The sequence below is a fragment of the Patiria miniata genome, unplaced genomic scaffold (assembly GCF_015706575.1).
Source record: "Patiria miniata isolate m_02_andy unplaced genomic scaffold, ASM1570657v1 HiC_scaffold_5, whole genome shotgun sequence".
Classification (NCBI taxonomy): Eukaryota; Metazoa; Echinodermata; class Asteroidea; order Valvatida; family Asterinidae; genus Patiria; species Patiria miniata.
The window spans coordinates 38,164,733-38,185,880 of record NW_024037072.1 but is presented as its reverse complement, the minus strand read 5'-3'; the positions used below and the strand labels follow the sequence as shown (position 1 = coordinate 38,185,880).

The window sequence follows — 21,148 nt, the reverse complement described above, 5'->3', positions numbered from 1 at the left end:
TTTTTTATTTAAGGGTCATGTCTTTTTGCATTGCTATATTTTCTGATTTCGAGGTTCAAGAGATTTGCTTTACTTTTCAACTGTTTTTAATGTTGTAGCCGTTTGTAAACTTGTAAACACCTAAAGATCCATATTGTTTCCTGCATAACATAAAATGCAATAAAATGAAACTTTTTTTCACGGCAAATTGTCGTTAGGGCAAATGATCGTCATAGGCCACCGTAGCATGGTACCAAACCATTTCAGCCAATCAGCGGCGTGCACCACGTTAGGGGACAGTTCGACAGTTTTGCGTAAGTAACTTCTCGACAATTCTGTCGTACTCTCTGATTTTTTTTGTCATTTGTACTAAACCAAAATGAATGACAGTTTTTCTGGAGGGTGTTCAATCCGGCACTAACGTGTGTAAGTCTGAACAGAATCGGCTCTTGGATTTTGAAGCAATTTGAACGGATGTCCAGTGAGTTGTCGAAGTGCGCCACGTTAGGGTACACCACCATATATTCGCAGGGGCGGGTGACAGGTTCAATCGTAAAGCTTTCCTTGAATCTCCGGGGGTGTCATCAGTGGTTCCCATTCTTTTTTACACACCGTGTAATGAACTTGAACTGTCGTTGTACATGGTCTGTCTTCTTTGCAAATATCAACATATTGTTGCAAAATATGAAGTAACGGTGAGAAGTATCATACAAATATGGTACAAATGATTCTCAAGAGTCAGTATATTTGTGGTGTTTGACTTGATCTTAAACTTTGGCCGATATATTTTGTCTTTTTCAAAAATCTTGTTTTTTTGCAAAATCAAAAATTTGGTAAAAACAAGTTACCAGCCAAAATGCTATGCAATGCACACTGTTTGTGACTGGTTGCCCTCTGATTTTGGCTTAACACATGCATCTGCTAAGCATCATTTTCTGCTTAGCACCAAGGAATTGAGCTCAGGTCTTGATGAGGAGCTCCACTTCCTCCAGGGGTGCTCGGATGCGAAGCTCTTTCTCCATCAGCAGATCCTGACAATCCTGCAACTTGGTGGGGAAGTATCTGACCGCATCCATGTACAGGACCTGAAACCAGGAAACAAAACAAAAAATACAAGAGGATATACGCTTGTTTAAAGCTATAGTCCATCATTTGCAGCCATCCGAGAAGTAACTGGCATAATAACTGTTGAAAAACAAACTTTTTTGAAAGATTGTAAGGGAACTAAACTCCCTGTGAAATTATTCTTTCTGGGAAGCTGTCATTTTGAAGTAATCAACGAAAGAAGGCATTTCCAACGGTGATTCTTAAGAAGCACCGTAGGAAAATTTAAATTAGTAGTTCGTTTTGTTATTCAGCGCAGCGCGCACAAGCATTGGAACGACGCACACGCACACGCGGTTGTTATAATTCGTCGGATCAGTGCGCGACGCCGCGTATAGCTGCAATTCAAAACAATTCAAAACATGATTCAGCAACTTTTGATTTGAAATTGAGATCTTAGAATGCTATTTTTTCTCGGAATGTACAGCTGAAGCTTAGCTGAAACTTCATCGGGTTAGTTGCTCAGTATCCTTCAATAGATTTTGAACACTTTTGTTGCTTCAAACGAACAAAATGCACTAATTACAAATGATGGACTATAGCTTTAAACGTAACAGTCACGGGTGTTATTAATCGAAGTATATAACCCCAATTTTGACTTTGTAACTTTTTTTATATGAACACCTCCCAAAAACGTTTTTCAGTGATCACTCAAGGTTACAAAGAACAGATGAACCCAAGCCCCTCCTAGACACTGGTAGGAATGGACATAAATATTGATATGTACACCACCCCCGCTCCTGATTCTTACAAGACTGTAAAGACCAAGTTAACAGAGTTTGGTTCAAGTAGTTTTATTTCATCTGTCATTTTATATTGTTTTTCACTGAAACACATGTCAGTGTCTAGATCTGACAATGGCCTATAGAACATACTGTCCGATTTTAGGTTTTGGTTATCATATTGGCAAAGGCGCTTCAACTTTAGCAATCTTTTTCAACATTTTTGAAATTTCTTTTTAAAGCTCCTTGATTTCTTAAATTAGTTCCTAGAGAATCAGTTACCCTTCAAAAGGTATACATGTAATTTTTTTTTGGGGGGGGGGGCAAGAACTGCACCAGGAGGATAAGTTTCTTTGACCCTAACCCCCTTGAGTGATTTACTAGGAACCTTCCTCACTCCTGCATATTCCAACACCAAATGGTGAACTGCACACAAACATTGTTGGACTGATATTGGTCGCATTCCTAACCCCATGTAAAGCATAATCAGTTTATTATAAAACAGATTCTAACAAACCCTGGTGTTGGAGTTTGACTGGATGGGGATTGTTAGGGTTTTCAATGAATGCTACACGTTTGGTACCAACCTTAGCCCATGGACAGTGTTGCAATGCGCTGTAGAATATGGACTCGGCTCGTTTCAAGTTGCCTTGCTGGACCTGATGAATGTAAAGAACAGAAAACCATAAGAGGACCTCAAAATCAAACTACATGTAAACACTTCTGGGTTATTTTCGTTCGAACATACAGTTTTCTTTCTTGACTCATTAGCAGGGCGAAGGCTAAAAGAAAGACTAGGCTTGAAGCCCAGTTTTTATGATAAGCGTACAAAGATTGTACAGTTACTAGACAGAGCAAGTTGATGAATACGTTTTTTTTTCCATTACCTCAAATTGCATGTACATCCTCCACAGCAGTACACAGTGGCGGGAGTGCTGACTCTCACACGCCCTGTCAAACAAGGCACGGATACGGTTGCTTATCCCTGACTCTGGCAAGGACACTAACAAGAAATGGGAGAGAAAAAAATGGAAGAAATAATGAAAACAAAGAATCAGATTTTTTTGTTCCATGTAGAGATAGCCTCTCGACTGTGCAAATGAGAGAGATACATGTACAGTAGTGTAACCAGGGGGGTTGCAGAGTGGCAGAGTGCAACGGGCTAGAGATTTTAAATGCAAAATCAGGACGCTGATAGAAGCAAAATTGGGACGGGAGAAATGGAAAAAAAATGACAACAAAGAATCAGCTATTATGGTTCCATGTACAGATCGCCTCTCGACTGTGCAAATACGAGAGAGACAGTAGTGTAACCAGAGGAGTGGCAGAGTGCAACGGGCTAGAGATTTTAAAAGCAAAATCGGGACGCTGATAGAAGCAAAATCAGGATGGCAAAAATGGGTTAACGGGACGAAAAAATTATATTTTGCAATGGGCAAACAAAACCCTGGCTATGCATCTGGAGAAAGACTGGCGTGCCCTTGCTGTGGTGTCATTGGTTTCCTGCACACAGGGGAGGTGAGAAAGAATGGTAGGCAATGTGTAGTATGAATCATGCAATATGGAATACATAATATTCACTTTGCTGTTGCAAGAGAACAACCGATCAACATCAAGGATTCAAAATACACATTTTGACACAACTGAGCTTTGCAAGCCTCTTTAGTTTTGGAAATGATTAATCCTACGTCTACCTCCAGCCGTATCTGCAAAACAGGTGCAGAAACCCATTGGCACATTTGTTGTGCGTCATATTTCATTGTCCACAGTCCTGCACAATCCTTGAAAACATCATGGTGGATTGTGAAGATCCAAGAGGGTAAAAGATGATTTTATTAAGTGAATAAATGTGTACTTGGCCGATTTTAAACAAGTATGTACGTTTAAAAAAGGCTCAGGGGACTGAGCTGGTTTAAACACACATGTACTGGTACTTGTTGTAATGCCGGCAAAGCACATTTATTCCCATTCATAAATACCTTTGAGCATTTATAAGTTTTCAACGATTTTGTTCAACAACTTTACTTCATGTTTTTTTTACACCCCTCTGCATGTAGCTATGTTTTGATATGTGCCTCTCGTGAGTAGTCGTAAACATCTCCTTATATGGAGATTGGCACACGCAGGCACGCACTGCGTGATGTGGCGCAGAACACAGTGGTGCTGGTGTAGTGTGAATTTAGGACTCTCGATGTACCGACTCATTGGTAGCACTGCCTAAGTCAAGATTGTGAACGTTCATCCAATAAAAGGGTACTAAAAGGGACAAGATTTCATAGGAGTCAAAATTCATGGGACACCAGAAAAAGGTTTAAAACCAGTCAGCCGTTATTTTATCAGCTGTTTAAAACCACCCACATGATGGGCTCTCGACCAACAGGAATGGGTAAACTGTCTTAGGTACATGTATTTATGAATGAATGATAAAATACAGTACCGATTATTGTAAACCTACCACCGGTTAACGGTAACCAATGGTTACCTATAATCCTCCCGATAATCTCGTTGCGTTTGGACGAAAGGCCGCAAAACGGCATGCTTATCCGATTGGTAAACAGTCTGCGGTCAGGCTAAGGTTGTAAACTTCCTGCCTTCGTTCATGGATTCTATAAACAACGTTCCCTCCTGCAGCAGCCTACACATCGTTTTATTGTTCCAGTACACGCACTTGTGGTTAGATAATGCAGTCGTAAAATCCTTGGGTCAATTATCTGCTATCGTGTATCAACTTTTGACCACGATCTTTCCAGCTACAAGAAGGCATGCTGACCGATGTATGGTGCAAGTATACCTCCAAGGCCGCTTATCATCAAAGATTATACAATGTATAAGTTTTGAAGTTCGCCTGTCAATCATCGTCTCGAAATGGCTTTCCAGACAAGAATATATAGGACCCTATTTTATTCCCCGGCTGTAATTGGGGAACATGTATAAAAATGTGCTTGGTCGTTTTTTAAAGTAAAACAACGACAAACACCTACACGAACTCTCCGTTAAATATCCTGTGGATTTCTGGGAAACATTTAATACGAACTATGCTTAGTTTCTTAACAAATAATATCAAGGTAACCAGCATCCCTTGGACCATTAACTGAACGTCAAAGAATATTTTTAATATATATTCTAGACAAATTTGTCTGGTCCTCTCGATTTTTGAAACAAAACAATTCCCTACATCCCAGCCCATTAAATTCTAAACTCCTCGTTAAATCCTGCGAATTCGTGATTTTATTTAATATGAATTGTTCTAAAGTTTTTCTTATTTTTAAAGGAATAAGGGTCAAGATTACCAACAGCCCTTGGTCTTTTAATCGAACAATCAAATATATTCTAAAGTACATTCTAGAGTATCATTAAAACAAAATAATAGGCAGTGCGCTGTTGTTGTTGTAATGTTGTTTTTTAATAAACGAAGAAAATCGTCATTCCCATTTAGGCCAAAAAATACTTCTGCTTCTGATTACATGCTTTTCCAAAATAGGGTCGGTCGGTCGGAATATTTTTTTTGCCATTTTTTTTAATGCTGATTGAATGGGGTATTCAATTATATGCGGAGTTTTAGACTGAACTTTTTCCATTGCACTACGAAAGCTATACAAAAAATGCCACAAAAAGTTAACGCTAGTCAAGACTGGAAACTGGCCAAAACTCCGTAATTCATGAGTGAATGCATGTGTGGCCAGCGGGCGACAGACCTCGTTTTTACTGTGGACAATTTTGGGGAAACACGCTGGATCGTATCACTCCAAGTACGAGTAGTGCCATCTCAAAATGAACGCTTGAACACGGAAAATACATACACAGACAAGAGAGATCAAGCTCTGTGAATAAACTTGCAAAAATGTTCCTTCTCCATTGGTGTTTTCTTGGCATTTTTACGACGTCGAATCCGACTGACCAGTAAACAGTGCACCGCGTGGGCCTGCCATGCTAGCGCTCTGCGCTATAGCGAATAGCTACCGTACGTGTATATGCACAGACTGGTTTATACCGCACTTTTTTGTCTTATTTTCTATAGCCTCGGAGAGAGCGAGAGAGAGCTAGACACCGAATACATTTAAGGGGTTAATTTAATATAATTTGTCTGGTTCTAAATTTCTTGATTGTTACAATAAAAATGCGATTTCCAGAATAACTCAAAAGTCCTAGCCCATTAAATTCCGAACTCTTCGCTAAATCTCCTGTTGATTCCTGTAGAAAATTTAATACGAATTATGATACTTAGATTTTGTTATTTTCAGGAATAACATCACGATTATTATCAGCAGCCCTTGGACTTTTATACTGAACGTCAAAGTATATTTACACAATAAAACTATTAAAAGGCCATGCCATTTTATTTTAGAGAGAGACGCCGAATACAACCAAGTGGTTAATTTAATACCATTTGTCTGATTCGCTTGATTTTAAAATAAAACGATTTCCAACATCCTAGCCCATTAAATTATGAACTCTCAGTTAAATCTTCTGTGAACACCTGGGGAAACGTAAATACGAATTATGCTTATTTTTTATTTTATTTTAAAGGAATAAGATCAAGATTATCAACAGCCCTTGGACTTTTATATTGAACGTCAAAATACATTCTAGAGTAACATCTAGCCTTCACGGAATAATGTAGGCATAGTGGGGTGGGGTGGGGTTTTTTTTTGGGGGGGGGGGAGGCGATGGGGGGTTTAAATGAAGAATAAAGTCTTGCCCCGAAATAAACACATGGAGGGCCCTGCATTTAATGAATTATTTTGGGACTTGGAATATCCTTACCCGACTCGTTATTTTTTCATGTGCATATTCACAAAAGGGGCCCGTGTGAAATTTCAGTTTACCTCATTTTCTGTTTGAAGTTTTTATGGTCTTTGAAAAAAATGCCCAAATAAAATCTTAAAAAAACCCTTCCCAGCAGAATGATTGATGGCCGCATTGTTCAAATTGATACAATACATCTGTTGCTCGTTATATACAAAGGATCAGTTTGGCATCAGCTAAAGGCGCCGCCGAACTTTGAGGACGGTGTCCCATGAACAGCCTCAGCCAATTAAATGAGCCGGTCATGGCAAATAAATACGCCATTGGTTGCTTTCTTCACGGACTATTAATGCTTTCATGAATATGACGCGCCTTCCGCACTCAAACGGATATTGATGGCCAATGGCTGGAATTCTTTGCTAGGCTGAGCCGCAGGTGCAGCATGCCCACTGTCACGCTCCAACCTGGTTGCCTAGAGATACTGTTGCTAGGGAGGCTCCCCTGTGATGTCCCAGACTGCCGGTTGCGTAGCCAGAAAATCTTGCATGTGAGAGAGGGTGTGACTATTTTCTCGAATGCTGACGCTTTGGGGACATTTGTGAAGGCAACAAACAAAAAAGTTCTGCTTCCGATTATTTTTTCATGGCGTTCAAAAATATGGTAGGTATGGTAGGTAGGGAATGTATTTTTAATTTTTTTTGACATTTTTTTTTGGTAGGATCATTATGGAGACGTATGCGTCACAAGGTAGACATTGATGGTATCGGTTGTTTTGTTCTCATTTTCCCATAAAAAAATAGGGTAGGTAGGGAACCGGAAGCAGAACTTTCTTTTGGCCTAAGATGCGGCTTCTATTTCGTTTAATAATTTGTTTATAGATAATCTGAGCTTGAATGTTACGAACAAAATACAAATAAACGATCTTCCTCAGGCCTGGAAAATGTCTTTCTTGAAGTGACATTTTTGAAGTGACAGTGACACTATATTTGACAACACTAGCAGAAGATTGAGTTCTTCTTTATTTGTATTTCGCCTCTGGAAATTTTTTTTTCCTAACATTTTCGTATTCCCCCCCCCCCCAAAATACCCAGGCGGCCTCTCAAAGAAAGAAGCCTGATTCCCCCCCCCCCCCCCCCCCCGGCATGATACTATATTGGTCGTTTTTTAGACCGCTCTATGGATACGTACGTACTATACAGTCTATACTGTAGAACGTTTTCGTGAAATGTTCTGAAAACCGGTATCCACTCATCATGAGAAATGGTCAAATGTGACCACTGTCCGCACTTGGACTTTCGACACGGGAAAATTTACCCAGACCGCGTGGGAGAAGTAACGGAGCTGTCACAGTGTCAGTATAATGACTCACCGTACACAGAAAACAAATTGCCGATCACATTTTCAGCCACCGATACGCTCAGTAATATTACACACGCCATTTGCATGCATAACATAATCGTTTACACGATATTATTTCATCTTGACACGCTAAATCTTGACGAAAAGGCCTATAATTCTGACGCATTTGTGATGCACGTCGTCGAAGCCATGCCGCTGTACGATGTTCCGTGCGGCAGCAGTGCCATCAGTATTCGTTGGTTCCCATCGCATGCTTACAGAATCGAAGCTATGATGTGGGCCAGGAACCAGTGACTACGGCCTACGTACGGTACCGGACCATGATGTTCCGTGCATGACTACAGTAGCGTATCAGGACGAATTTGGATCGTAGAAAATAACATACATCGGTGGAGAAAGAGAATTTCCGCAAATTAATTCTCAGAACGTGATCTCTCTTCTCTGTGTATGTATTTGTCCGTTGAAATATATTTTAACGAGATTTTACCGCTCGGACTTGATGATACACCGCAGCGTGTTTCTACAAAATGTTCGGCCACTGCACGTGCAGGTTCGTGCAGTCTCTGTATGCATAACAGGGCGCTCGGGCCGGATGTACGCTTTCCTGAGCCGCTTTTACCGACTCGCACTGTCCGCACTGGACTTATCGTCTTGGGAAAAGTGACCTGGTCAGTTTTCCTGGGCGCGTGGGAAGTTTTCCTGGGCAGCAGTCGGCCAGTAAAAGTAACCGCTGGACTCAGGAAAAGTAACCGAGAGGAAAACGTCCTAGGCTGTCCGCACTGGACTTAAAATGGGAAAAGTACCCATAGTCTCGGTTAGTTTGACCAAAAAAAGTCCAGTGCGGTTACTGTAGTGTAGCGGCCTGTTGGTACATGTATGAGTGCAGAATTACTCCAGGTAACAATGTTATTATCTCGCAGTGTTTGCTAAGGATTAAGCGCAGATAAGAAGCGTTCGCCAACCTCATAAAAACGAACTACCGCCACGAGATCTGCCTGTGGTTGATTGGTAAACAAAACAACGTGTATTGCAGCAATATAACGATGTCAACTGGGCGCTTGACCGCAGGATCGTTTGTGGTTTTTTAATCCCCGATAATCAGCCTTCCGTAGTGGGCAGAGCTGAAACCCCATTGACGAAGAACGTGTTTACCGTTTATCAGGAATTATTAACGCTGAGCGGTACTGTACATGTACACTGCACAAGTAATCAAGTGCAGACTATTTTCATATCACTGCCACAAATGCAAACCGTGGCTTTACTAACAATGACAAATTTAGAAAAACTGTCTTTACAGATAGCCATACCTCCAATTTGTTGTGCTAGTAGGTCCTTGACTTCTGCAGCAGTAGTAGCAGCAAGTACAGCTTCCTGCCTAAGCAGCTCTGCCCTGATAGCAAACAACCACTGGATGGGATGGTTGCTTCGTCTCGTCACCTGATCAAAATACCGACGGACTCGCCCGGCAATGTGGGACTTGGCTTCTGAGTGGATGAAAGCATCCAGCAACTCCGGGCTGGATGGGTAATCCGCCAGGGAGGTCTTGATTAGGTTCCTCAGGGTTCCAAGCGGGCCGGGGTTGCTGTATGCGTGGGCCGAGAAGAGCCTGACGTGGGCTGTTGTCAGTAACTCCTGGTCCACTCGGACCTGCCGTGGACTTGTAAAGTCGGAGCCTCTTGAACCACTTCTTTTGAGGGCCGAGAGGCTGGACTCATAGACGACTGATGCTGCCTTCATGCCCACGGTCAGGTACTGGAAGATGGCAAAGCACTTGGCGAGATGTACGATGTAGCTTCCAGAAGGCCGACACCACTCTGAGAGCTCAGTGTTTTCATCACATTCCTTTGAGTAAGAGGCCAAGGCTTGTGTCATCATCTCTTGATAGTTTCTCCTAGCTTTTAGGATTCTTGTTGCAGACACACATTGTCCCGGTACCTCTTGGAGGGGAGTGAACACTCCCCCCTCTGCAACGGCAGTCAGTAAATGCAGCACCTCCGTGTTGCTTCCATTAACAGCTCCAACAGAACTCGCAGGTGTTGAGTCATACTGGACAAACATGTCTGCGAATGTCCACACAAGTCTTGTGGCAGCATGCCTGTCTGTTTCGGTCTTAGGCTGCCCAAGAAAGATCAGGGCTGTTTGCAGCACACGTTTAGCTTCATCCGTGTTATTCAGAGAGTGTTCCCATCTTGCTAAGGCAGCCCAGAGATCCAAGTTGTTACGATTCTCCTCCTGGCTAAGTAGCTTCTTGGCAAATCTCTTGGCATCCTTAAGTCGCTTCTTCTGCCCACGCTTATCATCTGTCGACATTAGAGCTTTTTTTATGTGGAAGTCTAACCTCATCAACAGAAGCTTGGTCTGTGCTTGCTCGGGAAAAACTGGTATGATTCGGACGAACACTTCCTCCACAAAGTCTTCAAGAGCTTTATTCTGTGTGTTGGTATCTCTGATGCGACTCCTCTTAGCGGAGTCCACGTTCCTCTCAAACTGCTCCAGGGTCCTACAATTACCTGCAACTCCTGAGAGTGTCAAAGTCGGCTTACAGACGGGAGGCAATATCTGGCTTGGCTGCTCTAGGTAAATCCCTGTCGTGTTGGCAACTTCACCAGGACCCTCCAACAAACATCTGGGAACCGATACGCCAAGAAAGTCCAGGAAGAAGAGGACGAGACGAAACTGGTTCTGCTGAGAACTGAGCCTGAAGAGAGCTTGACCGATGTCGTCGAAGAGAACCATCCGCTCCGGATCCTCACAGTCCTCTTCTGTTTCACCCTTGGCTTCGTCAGGACGCCAGGGAGCGAAATGACTCTGCTCTCTAAAGACCTCTTCCCGCATCCAGGCTTGCCACAGAGGCTGGTCGGATGAATTCATGGAAGGGTTGGAAGATTCCTCTAGAGCTCGATCGTCAGATTCTGAAAGAATAAAAATGTTCATAATTTTCCAAATACCCGCAAAAAATATCAAGTAAATGTTCCAAACTTTCAAAATTCTGTACTTTCAAACTTTCAAATTCAAACAATTTCCCCCATTTTTTTTACTGGCAGATTGGTACAAAACACTCAGGAAAAGACGGCCAGTAAACTTAGTGAAAAAGAGAACCACAGTAATTGGCCGTGTTTTTAAAACTGAACAATGCACTGCATGCATGACATTCTGTGCTGCACTGCACAGGAACACTCACAGAATCATTTTAGGGCTAGTCCAAGAAAAGGTCCCCTTATGGTCCCGTTCGTAACACCATGTTTTCTGTAATTACAAACTCATTGCAAAGACTAACACCCCCCGTAAAAAAATTCTCGTGGGTATTCTCCTTGCAGATGCCCAATAGTAGAATAAAAAACACTTAAATCCATCAAATTCTTGGACTCGCCCTTTAACCATGTTAACTCGTCGTACCATTACATAAAGCTGTTCTCACCCTAAAACTTTATTTGAAGTTGCCACTTTGAATAACCCCACCCTGAATGAAAAATCCTGGGGAGACAGTCAAGTACAAAGGACAAGACTTACGAGGCTCTTGGATTTGTGCCCAGCCTCCTCTCTGCTTCTTCTGCATCCAGCTGGCCCAACCTTTGGCTCCTCTCTCTCCAAATCGAGGCTCGGCGCTATCCCAAAACGTCTCCAAAAATGCAATCTGAAAGTGGAATTTTTAAAACCGGGTGAAAGTTATATATTGGCAGCCTAAGGACAATGATCACTTCTTACTTTTTAACACAACGTAGGCAGCAGATATATTTGGTTTTCATGTTGATGTGGGTTCAGTGCACAAGCCGCCCTCAATGGTATGAAAGGGGCATTCGGGAAAACCACCGGAAGGGACATACCAACAACGCCCGACGCTAAAACGGATAAAATAAGCGTGTGCGTACTTTACGCTATACGAGCACAAACCAGTATGCGCAAAAGGTTTGTCCCCTCAACTTGGTTAAAAAAACGCCCTCTCTGTTCGCGCACGGAGCCCATATCACTCAGTTTTATATGTATTTTGATATTATTCTGATAAATGTTCACAGTGAAAGATTCTGTGAAAAGGCCAATTATCCCAAGTACATGTAGTTCTGGCAACTAGAGACTTATTGTGTTGGGTTGGGCCAAATTTTTGTCTTTGTGTTCAACACTACGTCACCCCAATATTCAAAAATCCACCAGAGAGGATTTCGCATGCCACTCTTTATTTACATTGGGCTTGATGCCATTCCTACGAAATTCAAAGTACCAAAAAATGTTCCTTGCACATTCAGGAGGATTCACTTAAGGTATAATTCAGAAGTAGTAAAATTTCAACACAGCAAATGAAGAAAAAAATGTTCTCTCACAATTCGTTTGAAGGAGGATGCATTAAATGTGTCAGAGGAGCAGACATGCATGTACATATACTACTGCTAAGAATGCATCTTTGGAATATACAGTAGAATCTCTCGTTAATACATAGGTACAAACTACACAATTCAGATATAACAAAACATTTTGGCTAGATCCAGCTGTTAATTGGCTGTTGTCAATGGTTATAGTGAACATAAGGCCTCGGTCCCATTTATTGTGCATGTAAATGCACAGTCCGGACCCAGGCTTTATGTTGAGTATCTGGTTCGTTATTTAGTGTGACGTTACTTCAGTTTAAACCACGCCCACTGGCCATTAACCCTAAGACCCCTTGTACTTCCTCAGGACTACCCTGCTAAATCCAACAGAGTCCAACCGGACTTTCCTGTTCAATCCACTGTGCCTCATTTTCAGTTGTCTGCTGAATCCAACGGAGTCCAACAATGCGTTATAATGCGGTTCAGTTGCCTGCTGAATCCAACATTTTGCATGAGGAATGTACACAAGGGGTTAACTGCTCAATCCAACAGGCTCCATCGGGTATGTGACATAGTTGGATCCTGTTGGATTCAGCAGGGATAGGGTTAAGTAGCATTGGAACCATTGGAACCAGAAGCTAACGCAACTTGAGTGTTTATCCAATGGGCGCTAGTAATCAGTGTGGGTGTATGACGAAGTCACTAACGAACCGGATTACCTAAATTTGGTTATAACAGAGTTTGTATTTTGCGAGAGTGACCTGTGTTTGTTATCATTACCTGGCCCTGTGCGTGTGTGTCTTGCTGGAATTGCTGAGGACAGAAGCAGTTGAGCTCTATCATGGCCTGGTAGGCTGCCACTGCTTTCTCTGTATGACCGGCCTGCCGCCAGAAATGACACAAGCTAACAAACAAATCTGCAAGGGTTAAACAGGTATCTTGTTAAACAAGTAAATGTAAATACATGTATGGCATTAATATGTTCCCTGCAAATTAACCCTCCTATGCAAACATACATTCTGTGCCAGGTACTAGTAGTCCTTTCAGTCAAAATCAATCAAGTGACTGTTTTCAACAGTTAAGAATTCCCACTGCCTAAGAATAAAGCAGTATTGACTGGCCGTGACTGTTTATGTAACTTGATACAGCTTTGCTTTGACTGGGGGTGATTGATAAGCCAGCTGTGCCCGCAACTTGCCTGCTTTGTTCATGGTCTGTTGACTGACTTTGACTAGTCGCAGTTCTTGCTTGACTACATGTATGATCTGATTGCCGGTGACTAGCCCATGTTAAAAGTAAAGCAGGGCAAGTGAATGAGAATTTTGACTGTCTGTGACTGTTTAAATGAGGGCTAAAAAAAGCCTGAGATCTTGCAAATGGCAGGAAGACTTTCATGTACATCACTGCAGCTGCAAACAAAATTCACAAAAATTCACTAAAATGTCATCACTGGCAAATTATTTGCATGAAATTTGAAGTTTCCTTTGTCAAGTCTCAGAGTGTTAGGGCTTGTACATGTAGACAAAATTGTTTAATATTTGGTAAACATTCTTTTGTATATGTTTTGACATTGTATGAAACCTTTAACATCACGGCAACCACACAATCTGCAGGCATGCAACATGTTGCAGGAAGACGAAATCACGCAATTGCAGGAAGATTAATACATGTACATTCACGAAGTTGCAAATTCACAAAAACTCTGAACTAATGTCTTCTTTGGCCAATTATTCGGACCTCAAATTTGCTTGGCACTCACATTCGCGTAAAATGTGGACTGGCTTTAGTCCCACAGTGTTGGGGCTTTTAGACAAACATGGGTTAACCTTTGGGTACATCAATTTCTACCCATGCTTTGCAATTGCCAATCAAACCTGTGACCGACAAACAGAACTATTTCTCACCAAGTAATTGATTCTCCAATTCCACAGCCTCGCATCCATCCAGATCCTTCTGTCTAGCAACCAACTTCCTAAAACACCTCCCGTACAGTCCCGCAACCTTGGAAACAGAGAACGCGGAGAAGTATGCCTGCTTGAAGAGGAGGTACTCCCTCCATAACGGGATGTTGTCCGGGTTTGATTTCAGGAGCTTTTCCCATTGTCTTGTCTGCTGCGACATGTCCCAGAATTCTTTACCAATCTCCAGCTGCTCAAGTTGCAAGGGGACGCTGTCAGGGTTTTTCAGGAGGGCCTTTTCCAGAATGGCAAGCTTCTTCTCGGCAATCATCTTAGCTGTCCTCTTTCGGCCGCTTTGCTTTGCGTTTGAACCACTGATGTCGCTGGTGGAAACCAGTGTGTCAAACTCGGCGGTGTCTTGGAAGCGGATGAACTCCAGCCACTTGGGAATGTCTTGGGGATTGTCGTGCAAGTGCCGGTTGTAGGACGCGGTGGTCTTTGTGAATGCCGAGAGTCTATTGCTGGTTGGTGCTGATTGGTGCTGGGGTTTTGCAGTGTTAATGTGGCTTGGTTTGGGGTCTGATCCAAGGTAGGCTTGGGTGGATGGATCGTAGACACCGAGAGGATCAAAGTCAGGCCTGGGTAGGTTGGTGGCAGAGGCATCTATCGGGATGTAAGAAATGGTTCTCTGCTTCCTTTCTTGAGGTATGTCTGCCCGACTGCGGTCTGCAAGTACAGTACCTTCTTCCACATTTTCACTCTCTAAGTCGACAATATTTGGAGTGAAATATCTCAGTGTACTCGATTCTGTCTTGTATTTCTTTGCCTTTGAAGCTTCTTTCCAAATCACCGACTGACGTCGTCGGTTCAAACCAAGGCAGGAGTGCCCGACGCGACGGTAGATGACAGTGTCTGTGAAATGGAGACTGTCAAAGCACAGGTTGTTCTTGTCCGATTTCACATCGATGCGAAAGCCCTCACCTACACCGGCCGTCCTCCTGTTTGAGAAATTCAGAAAGAGAGAATGTTTCTCATTTTTTTACTTACTATGTTTTGCAGATGAAATTACAATGAAGTCTATTTCTACTTACATTCATGTATCAACACCAACTGAGATCAAGTTAAATTGGCATCATTGGAATAAGGTTTATTCTTTGTTTTATAATATGCCCACAAGTGTCCCTTTTGATATGAATTGTGCACTTTACATTGTACATGTAGACAGTGAATATTTTGCTATCACCTATACCTCCCAACGCTGTTTTGACGTCAGGGATTGGCTGTTTTGATGGGAAAGTTATAAGTTATGTATTTTTTTTCAGGACTTGAGGTCCCAGTCTGGCCCAGGATAGGCAATCAACTACCAAAATTATGCAAATTAAAAGATTCATGACATTCCTGTCAATGATCTTCAGGAGGTAAACCCAGCAACTTACTTCTCTGATCTCAAGGGATCTCTGCGAGTGTTGCTTTCATCACTGGAGTAGCTTGAATCACGTTCCCTCCTCTTTCTCTTCTTGTCCCTGTGATGCCTGTCACGACCATGGCTTTTCCTCCCGTGTCTATCACTGGACTCCGCTCTGTAGTCTCGCTTGTTTCTGTATTTTCTCTTCCGTTTGCCGTAAGCATGTCTAGACCTTGAGCTGTTGCGGCTAGAGCTGCTCGAGTCAGAGCTCTCAGATGTTGTACTTTTTCTTCTGTACCTATCACTAGACTCTGCACGGTAGTCTCGCTTGTGTCTGTGTTTTCTGCTCCGTTTGCTGTAAGCATGTCCAGACCTTGAGCTGTCGCTGCTAGAGCTGCTCGAGTCAGAGCTCTCAGATGTTGTTCTCTTTCTTCTGTACCTATCACTAGACTCTGCTCCGTCGTCTCGCCTGTGTCTGTGTTTTCTGCTCCGTTTGCTGTAAGAACGTCTAGACCTTGAACTGTCACTGCTAGAGCTGCTCGAGTCTGAGCTGGAGTCAGAGCTCTTGGATGTTGTTCTTTTTCTTCTGTACCTATCACTAGACTCTGCTCTGTCGTCTCGCCTGTGTCTGTGTTTTCTGCTCCGTTTGCTGTAAGAACGTCTAGACCTTGAACTGCCGCTGCTAGAGCTGCTCGAGTCAGAGCTCTCGGATGTTGTACTTTTTCTTCTGTACCTATCAATAGACTCTGCTCTGTAGCCTCGCTTGTGTCTGTGTTCTCTGCTCCGTTTGCTGTAAGAATGTCTAGACCTTGAGCTGTCGCTGCTAGAGCTGCTGGAGTCAGAGCTCGAGTCAGAGCTCTCGGATGTTGTTGGATGGGGAGTAGTGATTCTAAGTCGCTGCCGATGTCTTTCACTGTCCTCTGTTCTCAGATGTTGCTTGGCGATTGCGATCGCATTGTCGCTTCGGAAGCTCTTATTGGTCAGCCAGTCCAAGTTGCCATTTTCTAAAAAACAAATAGCAAAGGTGGGTTAAATTAAATACAATGTATTGCAATATAGAGCATGTTGGGTTAAAATTAGTTATGTTTCACCGATAGTGAGGCAAAATAAAAAAAAAACATGTTTAGCGTCCTGCCTCTTTGACAAAAAGGAAGGAGGAGGCCCTTTTTTTTCTTCTTTTTTTTCAAAATGGCCGCCCGACACATTTTTCAAGACAACGCGGCCGGGCTATTTTTCAAGATGGTTACCAGCTTTTTTCAAAATGGCCGCCACTTGGACTCAGGAAATGACATATTGGCTTCTTATGGGCAAGATGCAACAGAAAATGAGACCAAAATGATGTAACTATGCAGAACCGAACATCTCTTCTGCGTTAAAATTATCAATTTTTGTCTTTAAAAAAAGATAGTGGATATTTTGCCGGAGGTAATGACGGCAAACTAACGATTACTAAAGGTTTGCCGGCGGCAATCCATATCAACAGAGGGCGCTGTACTCTTTAAAATAGGGCTGAATTATAAGATGTATTAAATTCCCACCAAAAGTTGTGTAGCACGTTTGGTGTAGTGGTTAAGCAAAGGCTCTAGTAAGCGGGATGACTCGCGTTCGAATCCGACCGCACCACATTTTTAAGTTTTTTTTCTCATCCCCAAATAAATAAGAATATTCTTCTTTTATTATTTTAACATGTCTCTCAAACATTTTTTGCAGAGTATTACATTTTCTTTTTCAGATTTGTGGCTCTGGAGGATTTTTTTAAAGGGAAAATACAACATTTGCAAACATCAAAAAATAAAACTACCAAATCATTTTGAAATACCTTGCTGGACTGTTAGTGAATGACAGTGTAAAGCATCCTGTAAAATCATGGCACCTGGTATTCTGTCATTTTCAAGAAAAGTGGTATTTTTGTATCAATTTCCAACGCTGATCGGCCGATCAGCGTTGGAAACAACTGGCTTTTTTTTTCAAATACTGGCCCCAATTGACCATCGCACTTGTTTGCAATCGATTACAAACCTATGAACGGGTACGAGCCAGCTAGACTGGTTCCCTGACCTTACAATTCCCCAATGTATGTAAACTGCTCTGTTTCTTCTTATATGGAGTCAGGGAACCAGACTACAGGAAAATGATAGTTTTTCTTGGTTTTTATAGCATTTTCGAACCCAAAACCTCAAAAAAGTCAGTGCAACTATATTTGCTATATATTTCCAACCCCCCAATTCCATCCATTTCTGAAAATTACAGCAAATGCAAATGATGTATATTCCCTTTAAAAGGGAAATAAAGTCCGAAATTATAAAATGGTCTGAATCCTATCTTGTGAATACGAGGTAACAACGATAATTTTGGCATGGAGCCAGACTAAAACTTGTCACCGGAAAATGTTTAAGTACAAAAAAACAGTAACTGCGCATGTTCAGTGCATATCCGGCAAACTAACGTTTACTAAAGGTTTGCCGTCTCCGGCAAAATATACACTGCCTTAAAAAAAAAAAAAAAAAAAAGCAAAAAAAAGGAGGCGGCCTCTAAAAAGGAAGTGGGCGGGGACGCTAAACATGTTTTTTCTTTTACTTTGCCTGATAGGCCCCTACTTAATTGAAAATTATCATTTCCGTAAATAGTACAAGGTCACACATGTAGGTGAAACGAAAGGAAAGAATGTAGCAGCCTGACGCTACTTCAGCGGTTGAGTACAAAGTATTTCCTTACAAAATTGGAAATGTTTTTCAGTCCCAGGTTCATGTTTTATTGTCACTTTTGCAAAAACCCTCATTGAGCTAATATAAGAAGAAAAAGCAGCGTCAGATTACTTTCCATTGGCCTTATTACTATATGACTATCAACTTGCCGTCAGTGCGCTCATCTGAGAACCCATGTCAGTAGTTTCAATGGAACCACTGCAAGACACTTAGATTCTCAGACTCTTCTTTTGGAAAGAATTCCATATACGGACGTTACTTGACACCCTGTGTACAAACCCTATGGGACTGGTCTGGAAAATTGTCAAATGTTTTCTCAAATGCTTCAATATTTTCCTTGCTATGTGTCTTTTTTTAACTTATTTTAGGACATGTTATCGCTTTCTGATGGCTGATGAATTTTTTTCCTTCTTTTCAGAAAGAATTTCATACTGGGCCACTGCTCATATTCCTTAATATAATCTGAAAAATACCGTAAGTTGTAAATCTGATGAAGAAACAAATGATTTAATAGGCCTATAAATTAAGGAAAGGAGTGGAAAAATTCTTTAAAAATAATCTTTTAAATTGTTCTGCTATGGCCCATAGACTTTGTGCAGGAGGTCCGAGTTGGTGGCCCAGTAATTCTTTCCTTCTTTTCCCTCAAATGCTTAAAATAAATTAAACTCCCAACTAACTTATCTGAAGAGGAAAAATACTGGTTTATTCTTACGAAGTGGCTATCGTTACGGCAGTCGTTGTTTAGCGCCCTCTACATGTACGATACTTTTTTGATACACACGCAGGTATATAATTATTTGTTTCCCCACATTTTAGCGAGCAGTGCGACAGCTCAGTCGATAGAGGGTAGGATTTTGCACTGCGAGGTTGCGGGTTCGAATCTCAGTTTTGCACTCGAATTTTTTTCCTTTTCTAACCTGAGGCTTTGGAGGATTTTTTTTAAAAGGGAAATAAAGTCCGAATTTCATAACGTTCAAAAGATTTTCCTTCTAATTAATATTTTGGTAATCCTTACTTTTAGGACCCCGTTCCTATATAGGAAGGGAAAGACTCGCCAAAACAGTTGACTAAATGACTCAAAATTGACATTCTGATACTTCTTGGCACATCTGAACAATTGGCAATGACACCTTCTTGACTTCTAAGGACTGCTTTAGCCTGCAAAAGTCACTTTGGTACTGGACAGACATCTGCAAAAGTCAGTTTTGAACAGAACTCGTAAAAAATAGAGGTGTCCTAAAAGTAAGGATTACCAATATTTTCTTGTCATGTTTTTATAAAAGTTGCAGTCTACCGTAACGATAGAAAATGGGAAATGCGTTACGATACGGCTGCCGTAACAATAGCCACTGCGTTATTCTTACTTTGCGCAGTTGGAGTGCAGTCATCAATGACACTGACACTGACAGCGACGACAGTGTTGTGTTCATTTTTTTGCACTGCATTTGCACTCGGAAACAACCGATGCCCACTCGACATTATTTTGCAAAGAAAATAATGCAACGTAAATATGTAGAATCATTGATTGCTGACATCTACGTTAATGTTACAAATGCTCAATTCCGGAAGAGCAGACGATACTGACACGTATGGTTTTGTACCGCGGGACAAACGTTTTTAGATTTGTTGAATAGCGCCCTCTATTATGTCTAAACTCACAATTAACCGCGTAAGGTCTTGTAAAGTTAGCCTAACTAAAATGTAAAATCCCTGCGCGCGAGGGCCACAGATAATTTTGATAGGTCCTTGCGGCCCATGTAATTGGGACTGATTGTAGAAATATTTGTGGAGATCAAGCATTTGAGACTTGTGGCTTCCAAGCCTTGGGGGTTTTGTTGCTAATTGGTTGCGGGGGGGGGGGGGGGGGGGGGGGGGTTACATTAGATATGGTCCCAGAGGGGAGGAAACAAAACCCCCAAAACCCCCAAAAAACAAACAACAACAACAAGTGCGAGTGCACATTAAGCTCTGGACGTGTTGCAAGAAGTCTGGTATCGAAACTGAAATGATCAAAATGATTCCTTCATGCCAGAGCTGGAAAAATGCGCCGCCGACAAATGTGCGCGACGCCATACTTTTTGTCAATTTTCGGGAAAAGAACGTGAGGGCATGCAAATTGTGATTTGTCCGGCGAATATAATTTCAGGCCTACTTAATACCTACCTAAGTAACTCCAGCTCCACTGCTCATCAGGAATTCGACATGGAGCTAAAACTATGTTGTAGATACTAGATTCTAAGAGGCCTTTAAAAAACGGGACTCTCTGTATCTGTATCACAAAAATGGTCCTTTTCCCTTATTAATCCCAACCCAGATTCATATAACGAGGTATGTTTAATGGAATCTGGATTGGGATTCTACTAGAGGGAAAAGGGACCATTTTTGAATCTAGTATCTACAACATAGTTTTAGCTCCAGCTCTATACTTCGACTTCCTGATGAGCATTGGAGCTGGCGTTACTCAAGCTACTTACTAAACCCAAGGAGGGTTTGAGCACGCCCTCTCGATGAAAGGATTAGACCAGAGCAATTCATTTGTCAAGTTTCTAATACACATTTCAAGTCAAACCAAATAACTTCCTTCACATGGCACGCCTTGACATTTTAATGTACTATATTTTATTTCATAAAGTATATTTTTCACCACTCTTTTATATACAAATTAAATCACAATATGAAGATGGGTTTTAAAATGAATATCATGCATGATTGAGAAGAATACATGTACAGTAAAATTAAGAGAATAAAATGAAACGAGTAACTCATTTCGTTTGTCAACAACTACTGTTCAACAGTTTTTCTAGTCGTTTTAAAAGGGAGGGGGTTCAATAGCCTACATATGCCAAACAAGTAATTGTACCTTAAGAGAAAATACATAATAAAATGAGCAGAGAGCCCAACTTCAGGAAGCCGATATAAACCTAAAATT

At 41.7% G+C, this 21,148-nt stretch overlaps 1 protein-coding gene across 3 annotated transcripts; it reads right to left on the bottom strand.

Annotated features, from left to right (window-relative positions):
- LOC119740891 (nuclear exosome regulator NRDE2-like) lies at positions 1–19,840 on the bottom strand. Of its 3 annotated transcripts, none has more exons than XM_038216362.1 (10): positions 19,584–19,840; positions 16,182–16,518; positions 15,546–16,028; positions 14,116–15,107; positions 12,992–13,128; positions 11,421–11,544; positions 9,218–10,822; positions 2,693–2,808; positions 2,393–2,464; positions 1–1,064 (listed from the first exon to the last, which is right to left on the bottom strand). In XM_038216362.1, exons 1-10 carry the CDS (start codon positions 19,696–19,698, stop codon positions 939–941), a joined length of 4,107 nt encoding a protein of 1,368 aa, XP_038072290.1. In that variant the 5' UTR covers positions 19,699–19,840; the 3' UTR covers positions 1–938. The 3 variants fall into 3 exon arrangements, with proteins under 3 accessions (XP_038072290.1, XP_038072291.1, XP_038072289.1); XM_038216363.1 differs by having other exon boundaries at positions 15,546–15,926; positions 16,209–16,518; positions 19,584–19,839; XM_038216361.1 differs by having other exon boundaries at positions 15,546–16,518.
- Between the last annotated feature and the right edge of the window lie 1,308 nt (positions 19,841–21,148).

Coding starts and splice junctions, on each gene's coding strand:
- LOC119740891 (XM_038216361.1), bottom strand. CDS start 19,698: ATGTCGAGTGGGCATCGGTTGTTTCCGAGTGCAAATGCAGTGCAAAAA. Junction 11,545..12,991: donor ACACACACGCACAGGGCCAG/GTAATGATAACA, acceptor TTCCACTTTCAG/ATTGCATTTTTGGAGACGTT. Junction 2,465..2,692: donor GGATGTACATGCAATTTGAG/GTAATGGAAAAA, acceptor TACATTCATCAG/GTCCAGCAAGGCAACTTGAA.